At 34.1% G+C, this 13,494-nt stretch overlaps 1 protein-coding gene across 2 annotated transcripts; it reads left to right on the forward strand.

The window, feature by feature from the left end:
• Positions 1-474: 474 nt before the first annotated feature.
• On the forward strand, positions 475-9,356 carry LOC130797525 (ABC transporter A family member 12-like). 2 transcript variants are annotated; one of them, XM_057660129.1, is made up of 18 exons: positions 475-771; positions 1,049-1,307; positions 3,343-3,413; positions 3,500-3,605; positions 3,774-3,890; positions 3,986-4,104; positions 4,255-4,413; positions 4,603-4,765; positions 5,084-5,209; positions 5,311-5,394; positions 5,657-5,904; positions 6,489-6,689; positions 7,048-7,157; positions 7,285-7,369; positions 7,670-7,798; positions 7,910-8,015; positions 8,113-8,201; positions 8,573-9,356. In XM_057660129.1, the coding sequence occupies exons 1-18, from the start codon at positions 694-696 to the stop codon at positions 8,849-8,851; spliced, it is 2,529 nt and encodes an 842-aa protein (XP_057516112.1). In that variant the 5' UTR covers positions 475-693; the 3' UTR covers positions 8,852-9,356. The 2 variants fall into 2 exon arrangements, with proteins under 2 accessions (XP_057516112.1, XP_057516111.1); XM_057660128.1 differs by having other exon boundaries at positions 476-771; positions 5,573-5,904.
• The last annotated feature ends 4,138 nt before the right edge of the window (positions 9,357-13,494 follow it).

Below are 13,494 nucleotides of genomic sequence, written 5' to 3' on the forward strand. Positions count from 1 at the left end.
AATTACAGTCACCCAAGTCAAAGTCTACAACAATCAAGTCAAATCACATATTTATTTCGACCATTTTGATTGTCAGAATTTTAGGTTAAGTGGTTTGGCTTGAATGTTGTAGACTTTAATACTATAATAGCTGTAATTTGCAAAAAATAATTATTAAAATTGTAATTCGCAATAGTCCAAAACTTTAAAACTATAATTAAAAAATTATTTTTACAAATTTGGTGTTTTGTTGGCAATAATAATAAGAAGTTTAATCATCACAACAACAACAAAAATGACGACGACGATAATAATAATAATAATAATAATAATAATAATAATAATAATATAAACCGTAGAAATTACAATGAATGCGTTTTTAGGATAGAGGATTAGAGATAAACCTAGAATGAAGAAATTTGAAAAAGGTTAAATCTCTTCATTTTTTTCATATTATATGTATTTCGAATTATATGGCGAGAATTTCCTATTTTTATATCTCTTCTCCTGCTTTTCCTCTATGTCTTTATCCAAACTAAAATCATGCACAATAATTGTTTAGAATTTATGTTGAATAATTTTAAAGTCAAATTTGAGTCTACGTGAAGTCGTGAAGTCGTGAACCGTGTCGGAAATTTGTTTTAATGACTCACATTTGCAACAATTCGTTATTTCTCTGAAAATATTTCTCCTTCTCTGCACAAATCGTTAACAATGGCAAATGTCGTCCCTGGGAAATCCAGTTATTTGGCTCAATCCAATGCTTTGCTTAGGAAAAACTTAACTTATCAGGTGACTTAATATTTTTTTGAATTAAATATTATACAAAAAGAAACTTAGATTTTATTTTCATTTTCAAATTTGTTCTTTCTTTTATGATTTGATTAATTTATGTTCAAGTAATTTAGCTTCAATGGGTTTAATTGTATAATCAATGATCAACTGATGCATGCAAAGAAATTATGTCATTTGTAACCCCATAATTATTTATTTAGCACCTTGATTTGAATTTTAAAATTTTTCATTTTTTAATGAGAATAAAATAGTTAGTTTGATAAATTGATTGCAGAAAAGAAACAAATGCCAGAATTGCTGCCTATTTGTTTTCCCAGTGGTGATATTGGGATTACTAACGATCATGAATAACTACTTACAACATCTTCAAGAAGCAAAACAAAATTTGTTGCCACCAATTCTGAATCCCCCGGAAATGCCTCCTGCTATTCAAATCCCAATTGATCAAGACTTACCAAACCCTAATTGCAGGATTAACTCTTCTTGCTCTGCTTCTTTTCTTTTTACGGCCTACAATCAATCTTTTGCCCAAGGTATAATCCCTTTTTTTAATTATTATTTTTAACTTATTGTTATGTTATTGGGTTAGTGAGGGTAATGACCATACAAATACATTAGTATAAGCTTGTTCTGGATTGTTGTAGCCCAAAGATTGTTATACACTATATGACTATGTCACGTCCCTTTATACGACAGCCTTTGGGCTAGAAGTGTAGCCGTGTGGGTTCTCTTCATAGGTGGTGCTCATAATTACTCTTGAAAGGAGACCTTTTTTGAACCTATGACTAGGCTTATGATACCATATGAAAATATCAGCTAAACCAAAAGCTTAAGTTGATAATTGTAACGCAAAAATATGTTATATGCTATTTAAATGATTTGTAGTCTCGATTGCTTGGTCCCCTTTAGGGTATGACATGATTTTACTATTGTTGTCACCATCTTAAAGAAACCCTCTTTTTCCATGTTTGGGAATCGATAGAGTATGTACTATGATATGGGTTTTGAATCATCAATAGTATAACTATAGAACTTATTTTGCCATGTTTGTGATACTTGATAGTCTAGAGGCGGACCTAAAACTTTATTTGGTAGGACCTAATCACCAAGATAGACCTACTTATATAAACTTAAATTTTTAAAAAAATGTACAAAAAAAAATAATATTTTTTGTAGAATAATAGTGGGGCCGTGGACCTACCATGTCCTAAGGTAGGTCCGCCACTGCTTAACACATTGTTTGGTGTGAAACATGAAAATTTTCTAGGAAATTGTTGGGTGGGTGTTTGATAGGGTCTCCTGAACCTAACTAACATTAATGACAATATATAGATGTTTATTTATACTTACATAGTGTAGTTGTTCATGCAAAGTTGATCATTAAGTTAATCAATTAATAAACAAAGCCTAAAATTTTAGAATTTAAAGAAATCGGAGCAATGATTGGCTCGGGTGAGCGAGTGCATTAAAGCAACATAGTGGTGTGGCAAAGCTTATGCTCAGCTAGCAGCAAAAAGGCTCAGGCGAGCAGCCTTATCAAAGCAAGTGAAAGTTTGGGCGACCAAAATCTTGGCGAATCGACCATGGGATTGAGCATGTAGAGGGCTGCTCGGATGAGCTGTGTGAGTGCTCTGACAAGCACTATGGTGCTCAAACAAGCACTATGCGTCAGAACTTCGTTCTCTGTGCTAAATACGCTTGAATGACTTTGTGGTCTTCGATGATATTCTTCTGACAATTGAGGGCTTTAAGAAGGCATTTTGAAACCTGTGGTCGCGTGTGGAAAAGGTTTGGAGCGAAAGTTTGTACATCTCCAAGAGATCTAGGGAGTGAGAAGGGAGAAACACCAAAAAGGAGTAATTATCAAGGAAGAGTACTCCATTGTTGAAGAGTGAAGATAACTCATTGAAAGCTTAGTGAAGCTTAGTTGAGTGCCCAAAGAATTGTAAGAGAGTGCAAAGTCTGGAGAAGTATAAAGTTATAATATTGTCTGTAGTCTAATTGCGTGAGGCAAACTCATTTAATTTTTGTGAGAGTGTATTTATGTTGTAGTGGAGTTAATATAACGACATACAAAATACACAAATCATTTGTTAAGGAAGGGATCAAATATATCATTAAGTTGTGTTTTATAAACACCATTGCTTATCTTGCTTTTTATTTGTTGGTGTTTGTTCCGCTCAACTTAGCTTGTTCTCCTTGGGTGATTTCACAGCACAAGCAACGACACAGCACAGCACATACATCCATCAACGTAGCATCAAGCACTCCACTTTCATTCTCTTGTTCACATTAGACCATACTAAACAAGATCAATCAACATCTAAACAATGCTTAGGAGTTCTTAATTGAGTCACATTCTCCATTAATATCTGCTAAATTAATATCTAGGCACTAGAACAACGAAATATATAGTTGAAATAACAAAGAGGATTAATTTTAAACGTTATTAGTTTGAGTTATATGCTTAACATTTCGTGTGAGAAATTGTTAATAGAAACATTTAGTAAATGTTTGTGCTAACAGAGAATCTGATGGTAACAGTATGAAATTTTTTGTGTTTGGTAGGTGTGGTTGATGACATGTTTCCAACTCCTACCTCTGTGAATTCATCTGACCTTCTCACGCACCTAGTCTTGGTAACTCTGTTTATATTGAATTTGTTTTTCTAATTATTTTAAAGGTCGTTTTATCATGTAGTATAATCTTTGTTTCGCTGCTACAGGGAACCCCTTCAATGTCTGACAACAAGAATGTTTCTCATGAGGAATCACGACTTTATTACCTCCAACAAAAATGCTATAAGAATTCTTCCATATTTGTGCCCATTGGTACGATATTTCATGTATCTAATGCAGCGAGTTCTAATCATATTCCTATGCGTTAATCTTCTTGATTAAGCCCTATTGATTTTGGGTATAATGTTTCATTTTGGCCTTAGTTTTATTCATGGAGCTTACTTATTCATTTGTATATATCCATAAATTTCATTTCCTTAGAGTTGGACTGCATGGAGGGACTAACACTGTGGAGGAATAGCACCTCTAAAATCCATGATGAACTAATCATTGGTGATTCTCGTACTAATAACAATGAGGAAAAGGAATTTGCCGGGGGTTAGTTGATAAACTTTTTAAGGAAAAATTAAAGATCCAATAACATTATATGCACAGATAACCAGCGTAACATAGTTATCCTTCTCATCGGACAGCTTTTGATCTTCAGAACTCCGACAACCAGAATTTCAACGTAATTGTATGGTACAAAACTGTAAAGGATGAACAATCTTCACCCCAAATGCAAGCAGACGTTATAAGTTTGCTAAATATGGTAATAGCTTGTAGGAGTACTGATATTTGCTTCAATTTTTCTTCGTTCATTTTGGATTCTGTAATTTACCGCATCTATTTTCAGATGCACCTATTATTGTCTGTGGCATTAAATCAAACATGATTTTAGGAGATTATTCGCCATCTGCAGGTATCAATTGCCTTCCTGCGATTTGTACGAGGGGCAGATGCACAAATATCAGTAGAGTTCTTCAAAGATATGCCAAAAAGTATTGATTTGAATCTGCCACATCTTGTCACATTGATGAGTACACTCTTGTTCATATGGATTATTGTTTGGTTATTCCCTGTAAGCCCCTTGCTACTCTCTAGGACCTGTTGATAATGCTATGTGTAAATTTGTAACAATCAGTTTGCATCTGCAAAAATGTGTTTAATTTAGTAAAATTAAGCTCGAGTAGAGATTTTTATGGTGTGAAGAAAGGTCTTAAAAAAATACGGAAGATATAATTTAATAATCAATTTTTGTGTATATCAGGTCATGCTGCAAGCTCTGGTTTATGAAAAGCAAGAGAAACTCCGGATGATGATGAAAATGCATGGGCTTAGTGACGGAGCTTATTGGACTATTTCATATGGCTACTTTGCTCTTGTGTCAATAATCTATATGCTATGTTTCGTAGCATTTGGTTCACTTCTTGGTAATACTACTTGAAGCACTTTTATATTTGTATCATAACTCATAACTCATACTCCCTCCGTCCAATTCAATTTGCATCATTTGTCATTTTGGTCCCCCCACTTAATTTGAATCATTTCTATTTTTGCACAATGGCCCAACACTTTCTTTTAATCTCATCCATACATTTTTACTCTCTTTGATTTCATCCTCACAATTCATCCTTTCTCTTCATTTATTACCAAATTTTACTTTTTTCTTAAAAATCTCCCACTTTCTCTTTGATGCAATTCTATCAGGACAGATGAGTATTTCTAAAATCCTTACATTTTTGTTGCAGGACTAGGCTTCTTCACAATGAATGCTTTAACCATCCAGTTGGTGTTCTACTTTGTTTATGCAAACTTGCAAGTTTCTTTGGCATTTTTGGCTTCTGAGTTATTCTCCAATGTTAAAACAGCTTCAGGTTTGAATGTTTCCCGTTCATATATCCAAAATTTTGCTTGCTCCGGTTAACTTACTATTTGTTATATTTGACATTCACACTTAGAAGTTCATTCTATGTAGTTGTGGGTTATCTGCTTGTCTTTGTGACTGGTTTGCTGGGGAATTTCCTTTTCTTGAACTTGCTCGAGACACCCTTTTTTCCAAGTAAGTTTTAAACTCACCGGTTGATATTGGTATATGATGGATACTTTGATCAATCATAAATATGTCACTAAAAAGATTGATCTTTCACTATATTGACAAACTTGTTATCATATATATATTATTCCAAGTCTCAATTAATGTAGGCCTCATTTTGATTTTATATATCTTAATAATTTAGGAATATGGGTGACAGTTCTTGAGCTGTTTCCTGGGTTCTCATTATTTCGTGGGTTATATGAACTACAACAATATGCTCTTGAAGGAATTACGGTTGATAACGGAGGCATGAAGTGGCAAGACTTGAATGATCCTAACAATGGAATGAAAGAGGTCGTCATCATTATGTTTCTAGAGTGGCTACTTACTCTATTTTTAGCATATTATGTCGATCGTGTGTCAATATCCGGATGTTGGTGGAAAAAGGCTTCATCGTCTGCAAGGCAACCTACTCTGTCAAGTCATGAATCTCAAATTTCATTTCAAACAGAGAAAACAGATGTAATTCAACAGGTATGTAACCTCAGAATTCATTACCTTAGCTTTTACCAAAAAGTAAGCTTGGGTTAGCACCTAAAAGGGATACAATTCAATGTAATTTACATGTATAACAAAATAGAGAAGTAGCCTTCCACAATTTACTTTATAAGTGTTCATAACTAACTAGTTTAATTTGTTTGGTAGTCGGTTTTAAATTAGTAGAAAATTTTCTGTCAAATTTAATGTTCATGTTTGTTCTCCTCAATCATCTCATTTTCCTCTCATAATTCATTCAAATGCAGTACCTTTTGAACAGGTGGTATTTGGTGGTAATAAAAAATTGTAAATAAAAAAACTTTTTTTTTTAATCAAAGTTTCATTCCATGGGAGTGACATGGTATATTTCATGAAAATTAAACTACAAATCATTCCCATTATCACTGCTTTAATACCAACAACTAAATGGCCGTAAAAATAACATTACAATGTCTAAGTCATTCAGCCTCATCGTTCACTCTTATGTTATATATGTAGAACTCTTCCCTGCTATATATTTCTTTGAACTTTTTTGTTGGGTGCTAAATTTCTTACTCCATTAAAATTTCTCTTTTTCATAGAGGGAGACTGTGGAACAACTGACACTCGAAGCGACTGCAAGCCATGCCATTGTCTGTAACAACATAAGAAAAGTGTACGCAGCAAGAGATGGAAACCCTCCAAAAGTTGCAGTCAAAGGAATGTATCTTGCCTTGCCTCAGACAGGTTGCTTTGGGATGCTTGGCCCCAATGGTGCTGGAAAAACTTCATTCATTAGTATGGTTAGTCTTTAGTTTTTCTCTGAACATTTGTGTGAACTCGGATTTTATTGAACTTTTCATTTTTCATTTTTCATTTTCATCGTGATCTTTAACTGTTAAGGAACCAACTCAACCAAAGCTTGAGCTAATGGTTGAACTCTCAGAATATGTTACATACTGTATCTCGCCGCCTCACACAAGAGCCTGAGATTAAAACTTGCGACCCTTTTGTCACGCTGGCTCTGACTCTACCAAAAGCTTAAGTTATGGTTGAAGTCCTAGGATATGATTTAAAACATGTCATTAACTAAGACTGCATTAGTAGAGACCTTTAAATCTGAAACTTTCTTATATATTTTGTATTTTTCTTTCCACATAGATGATTGGGCTTACAAAGCCAACTTCAGGATCAGCATTCATAAATGGTTTGGACATGAGCACAAATATGGATGAGATATACTCAATGATGGGTGTTTGTCCTCAGCATGAGTAAGCACTAATTGGATTCTCGATACGACACATTATTACCTAATCTGTATTCAACTGGCATTCCCATTTGTGACAGGACCAAATTAAGCCAATATTTTGATTTTCTCTATTTTCTCTATATTGGCAGTCTTCTGTGGGAAACTCTGACAGGAAGAGAGCATCTATTGTTTTATGGTAGACTAAAGAACCTTAAAGGTGCTGCACTAATGGAGGTGATTCCTCTTAGTCGAGTTTCTTGTTTGTATATTTTTCTTCTTTTTAAAAATAATGTTAAAAGAATCGTCTATGCAATTGCTCTCATGTCGCGGGTTGAATTTGGACTTACCTTTCTAGATGCATCGTATCGGATTATCTGTCATACAAATAATTTAATATGAAACAAGAAGTGAGAAATTGTATAAATAAAATTCTTAAAGATGTATTTTGGTTTGTTACATTAGATAAAGCTATATTTTTCGACTAAAGGCAGATGTTTATATTTCTCTTTCTTGTAATTACTACTCATGGAGTAGGCAGTGGAAGAATCTCTGAAAAATCTGAACTTATTTTGCGGAGGTGTTGCCGACAAACAAGCTGGAAAATACAGTGGTGGTATGAAGAGAAGACTCAGTGTAGCTATCTCCTTAATCGGAGATCCAAAGGTTTGTTCTTTTAGCATACTCTTCCATAAAATACTATAGCAAAGCCAATTTCATATCATTTGAGTTAAGTAATGTAAAAGATGAATGTAACTTATATTTTCAAATGCAAAGGTGGTATTCATGGATGAACCTAGCACTGGATTGGATCCCGCTTCCAGGAACAGTCTGTGGAATGTTGTGAAGCATGCAAAGCAACATCGAGCCATCGTTCTAACTAGTAAAATTTCTCCAGATATTTCTTTGTCTAAAAATATTTCCGACTTACATTATATTTTTGCTTTGGAATGCTACTGAAAATTTAAACAATTCAACAGCGCACTCGATGGAAGAAGCTGAGGCTCTTTGTGATCGGTTAGGAATATTTGTTGATGGCAGCCTACAGTGTATAGCAGATGCGAAAGAGGTTGTCTTTTTATCACTATCCTTTTTTTTTCACTCGAAAGATCATTGTCACTCAAAGTTCTGCAACAAAAAAAATGCTAGAAATACCATGTATTTTCCTCTTGATGTTCATCAGCACATAGCATTATTCTTGATGTTGTTGATAGGTATTACACATCTAGTTCATTAGTGTTGATAATCTTAATTCATAACATCATCCTGTTACCTTATTGCCAAACTGTTTCTGCTAAACAAACGTTTAGGATCGAATTTACATAACCCTGTCCTCGTGATAAATTCTTGATCACTGCCATACAAAATGGTTTAAAAGATGAGAAACATATTATGGCATGTAAAGCATCAGATCCATTATGTAATTATCTGAATTTACAGCTGAAGGCGCGATATGGAGGAACGCTGGTGTTCACCTTGACAAGTACAGCAGAACACTGCACAGAGGTGGAGGAAATGGTGATGTCGTTGTCGCCTAATGCCCACAAGACTTATCACCTTGCAGGCACCTTAAAGTTCGAGCTTCCAAAACATGGGACGAGGATTGCAGATATTTTTGAAGCTGTAGAGGATGCGAAGAAGAGATTCCCGGTTCATGCATGGGGTTTGACAGACACCACTCTGGAAGACGTCTTCATCAAGGTTGCTAGAGCCACTTGAGATTGGAGTAATATTATGCGTTAGGGTCGGCCTTAAGCAAGTGCAAGTTGTGCCTACGTCCAGGGCCCCTAAAAAAATTTTAGTTTTCAATTAGTGCTAAGGTTTGAAGTTTTCTATATATATGTAATAATTTAGGGCCTATAAATAATCTTTCGCCTCGGACCCCTAAAATCCAAGGGCCGGCTCTACATCATCGTCTTCTGGTCTGAATCCTTTATTGCATGACCCATACATACAGATCTTAATGGGTGATTGAAATCGCTTTTGATAAATTTTGCTGATATGGGAGTAGTACTACTGTACTAATACTCTCAAATAGTAACAGTGTCCATTAGACCATTAGATTAACAATCATACTGAAATTATGTCATTTCAAAATTCAAATCATACTTGATTTTGTAATTAAAGTTGAAAATGTTTGCCAAAACCGTTACGATGCTAAGAACGATACAAACAACAATGAACAAAATAACGTTTGACAATGAAAACTAATCAAAAGAGACACAAGGATTTAAGGAGGTTCACCCAATGATGGCTACGTCCTCTGTGGTGTGTAGTTTTTGTTTATATTATATCAAGAATGAGTATAAACAACACTTCTCTATGAAGAATTACAATTGAGTAAGAGATAAAAACAAAAGGCTATGTGTTTGGCTTAGGGGTTGTGTTTGATGTGTGAATATGAGAGCTCCATATATAGTACTAGGTACATGAATATCAATAGCTCACTTGAATACATTGTTAATATAGAGTAATGAATAATATGAAATAACTCCAAGGACTTGAAAGGTCGAAAAACAGCATCCCATGCACATCAGAGGATCCGCTCGACCAAAACAGGGAGCTCGCTCGGTCGAGCGAGCATCAGCTACATTCTGGAGCATTCTATCTGACCGCTCAACCTACCAATATAGCTCGCTCGGTCGAGCGGGTAGGTCGAGCGACCTCTCTGCTTCCTCTGTCAGAATTCTAATCGAGCTACCATAAAATCAAGTCCTTTCTACTTCTTCATTAATCTTCATTAACACCCATAATTCCTCATGAATACTCTCCACATAATTACACCCTTTTGGATTCCACAAACCAAGAGTCATACACATGAATCCACTCTTTAAATGTGCACTCAAGTCACACATACCATTCATAACAAAAGTATTTCTAATTACGGAGAAACAAAACCTAGGTATGTCAAAAATCAAGCTCCAAAAAAGAAATGATGAAATGATCATGTTCCATCTAATTTTCATGTACACAGTGTGTTTGATTTAATATGTCCCTTTTGATATGATTAAAGATTTATAGTTATTCGGTCAATTATGTCTATTTGACCTAGGGATCATGGGGTGGGTCTGGAGCGAGTATGGCCAGATTCAGACCCAGACCCATTTATTTTTTATAGATCCAAACTCGGATCCGGATCCTAAGGGTCCAAAACTTTCAGACCCAGATCCTCCGGATCTGATGGGTCTAGGGTCCTTAATGGGTCTTAAACAAAGTCTCTTTGATTGTCAAAATTAAATCTTTTTGCGTCTTTTTGTATTTTTGTAAGCAACTTATTATCGTATTATAAACACTTATTCGAGTACATGAAATTCAAATACAAAATAATTACTAAAAAGTAAAAAAAATATTTAATAGTATAGGGTCTAGTCCGGGTCTAAGGGGCGGCTCTAGGGTTTGGGTCTCTAGGTCGGGTCTGGGTTCGGGTTTGAGTGTACACCTTGGGATTGGGACCCGGACCTGGACTCGGACCCGTCAAATATTTCCTAGATTCAGATCCGACTCGAATTCGATGGGTCTCAAAAAATAAGACTCAAATCCTTAAAAAGAGGCGGATCCAATAGGATCTTGGACCCATGACCATCCCTTAACCTCTACTGAAAACGGTAAAAATCTTATCCTAGCTGAAGCCACATAATGACTATGGTATTGGAATTGAATGGAAAATGTGTTTGATTGCAGGAGAACATTTTAAAGTTAACACAAAAGACATGGATTCAAATCCGTTGTTAAATACATTATTATGGCATGTTTGATAAATTACTGTTAGCTGTAGCTTGTAGTTGTTGCTTGATAATGTTGGTTGGTGTGACTAGTTGGAAGTATTTAATATTGGCTGATAAGCTAATTGTTTAAGCTAATTATTGAAAAAATATTCAGCAAAAATTATAAATTAGCTATTAGTTGTTTATCAGATCAGTAGATTAAAAATCAAAAGCTAATAAAAAAAGCTACAACGACTTTGTGGGTAACTTTTTTATTTTGACTTAAAAGCTATTTATGAAATACTTTTTTTTGAAAAATTAAAAAATCAAAGTCAAAAGTCAATCAAATAGCCAACAAAAAAATTAATCGTCAAAACACCTGCATTTGACGAAGGCAAAATCTATATTTTATATTAGGGCTTCACAAAAACTCCGTGCGGGACACTAAGATAATAACCATATCTATAACTAGGGCTGTAAAAACGGGTTAAAAGGTCGGAAACAGGTCGGTCAAAAACAGGTTCGGTAAAAAACGGTCGGTCAAAAGCAGGTTGTATAAGTCTTTCGGTACCGGTCAGTATCGGTCGGTTTATTCGGTATCCGGTCGAATCCGGTTTTTTTTCCTTGGCGGGTGTCGGTCGGTATGGGTCCGGTATTTATCGGTCCGGTCATTACCGGAAACAGGTCACATTCGGTCGGTCAAAAACGGTTTTTTGCAGGTCGTAATCGGTATACAGATCATAACCAGGCGGTCAAAATCGGTAATCGGTCGGTCACAATCGGTATGCGGGTCAGAATCGGTCGGTCACAATCGGTCGGTTTTGGTCGGTATCGGTTCAGTTCAATTTAGTTGAACCGGGATTCAGTTCTGTTCAATTCAGTTTTGGTTGGTATCGGTTCGGTTCAATTCAGTTAAACCGATATTCCGGTTAATTTGGTTGATATCGGTTCAGTTCAATTCATTTAAACCATGATTTAATTCAGTTCAATTATGTTCCAATTATTCTGTTCCAATTTGGTAAAAAATCGCATCGTGTTGCCTCATAATGTCATTGATCATGCGTTTATCCATGATGGGAATGATATATAGAAGGTGGAACCTCACATCAAGTTTTATAGATGTCGTTAGGTTATGAGTTTTATGACATCAAATTCAACTAATCAACTCCGTCTAAGTTAATTAATAGATCATAACATGTTAATTGATCGACTTCATCTAATATCAATTAGACAATTACAATTTACAACAATAATATGTTATTAATGTCACAATGTAAGTTTGTTAGATTGTCTTAATAATATATCTTCATCACTGATTGAATTGACCTTCGTTTGTCCATGGGGTGTGTTATTTTCAACTAATGTGATCGGTCATAATGATATGACTTGTTCTCATATATCTAAACCGTTTAAGTTTATACGAGATCTTATTTTACTGCGTGGATGAAGTCAACAATGTATTATAAAGTCGATCCAAGTTATTCGATTTGTTTTTCATTATAGTTCGTTCTATTTAAGTTAAATAATCGATCATCTACGCTGATAAGTTTGATTTTAAACGAACTCTATTTAAGTTAATTAATATATTTGATCATAGGTCTGGTTATTTCAACTTGATAAATTGATTATAATTGATATATATTTGATCATATCAGGTTAATTATTTTCAATTTGATAAATCATGTTGTTATCAATGTTGAGAATGATAGAAGGTGAAACCTCACATCAAGTTTTTATAAATGTGGTTAAGTTATGAGTTTAATATATATATTCAACTAATCAACTTCGTCTAAGCTAAGTTAATTAATAGATCATAACATGTTATTACAGTCACAATGTGAGTTTGTTAGATTGTCTTAATAATCTATCTTCATCATTGATCTGAATTGACCCTTGTTAGCCCATGGGTGTGTTATTTTAAGCTAATGTGATCAATCTATCTAATCAATCTAGCTGCCAGCGATCTAAGTTAATTGATTGGTTTTTCATTCTATTTCGTCCTATCTAAGTCAATCATGACAAGTTAACATGTAAATCCATCTACGTTGATATGTTTGATCATAGGTCTGGTTATTTCAACTTGATAAATCGATTATAATTAATTAATATATTTGATCATATCATGTTAATTATTTCTATTTGATAAATCAACTCGTGAATTATTCTAACGATTATCTTTTTGGGTGTAATTTATAGACTTTTCAATTTCAATATAGAATTATATAAATACCAATAACATTATAACATTGTTTTTTTTTTTGCAAATAAAATAATAGTTGCATAATTAGAAGTATATATATATATATTTTAGAAATAAGAAAGAAAGAGGTTTATTTATTAAAATTAAGAAGTTTATTTAGAAACCATTAAATCAATGAATTACTCATATTTTAAAAAAAAATTTAGTTGTAAAAAAAAAAAAAAAAACACATAAGATTATCCCATTGGTGCACAACCTCAATACATGGATTGTCAACTTGGCAAAAGGCATGATAAATCATAACCCTTCATTTTGAAATCAATTAATCTAAACCATTGATTAAACATACTCTAATATATTTAAAAAAAAAAAAAAACTAATATGAACCGTTAGATCAAGGGATCTAATCTAAACCGTTGATAAGCCCAAACCCTAACTTTCATCCACTTGCCTCATTT

Source organism: Amaranthus tricolor, chromosome 13, assembly GCF_026212465.1.
Source record: "Amaranthus tricolor cultivar Red isolate AtriRed21 chromosome 13, ASM2621246v1, whole genome shotgun sequence".
NCBI classification, from domain to species: Eukaryota; Viridiplantae; Streptophyta; class Magnoliopsida; order Caryophyllales; family Amaranthaceae; genus Amaranthus; species Amaranthus tricolor.

Coding starts and splice junctions, on each gene's coding strand:
- LOC130797525 (XM_057660128.1), top strand. CDS start 694: ATGGCAAATGTCGTCCCTGGGAAATCCAGTTATTTGGCTCAATCCAAT. Junction 3,414..3,499: donor TTCTCACGCACCTAGTCTTG/GTAACTCTGTTT, acceptor TCGCTGCTACAG/GGAACCCCTTCAATGTCTGA. Junction 3,606..3,773: donor TTCCATATTTGTGCCCATTG/GTACGATATTTC, acceptor TCATTTCCTTAG/AGTTGGACTGCATGGAGGGA.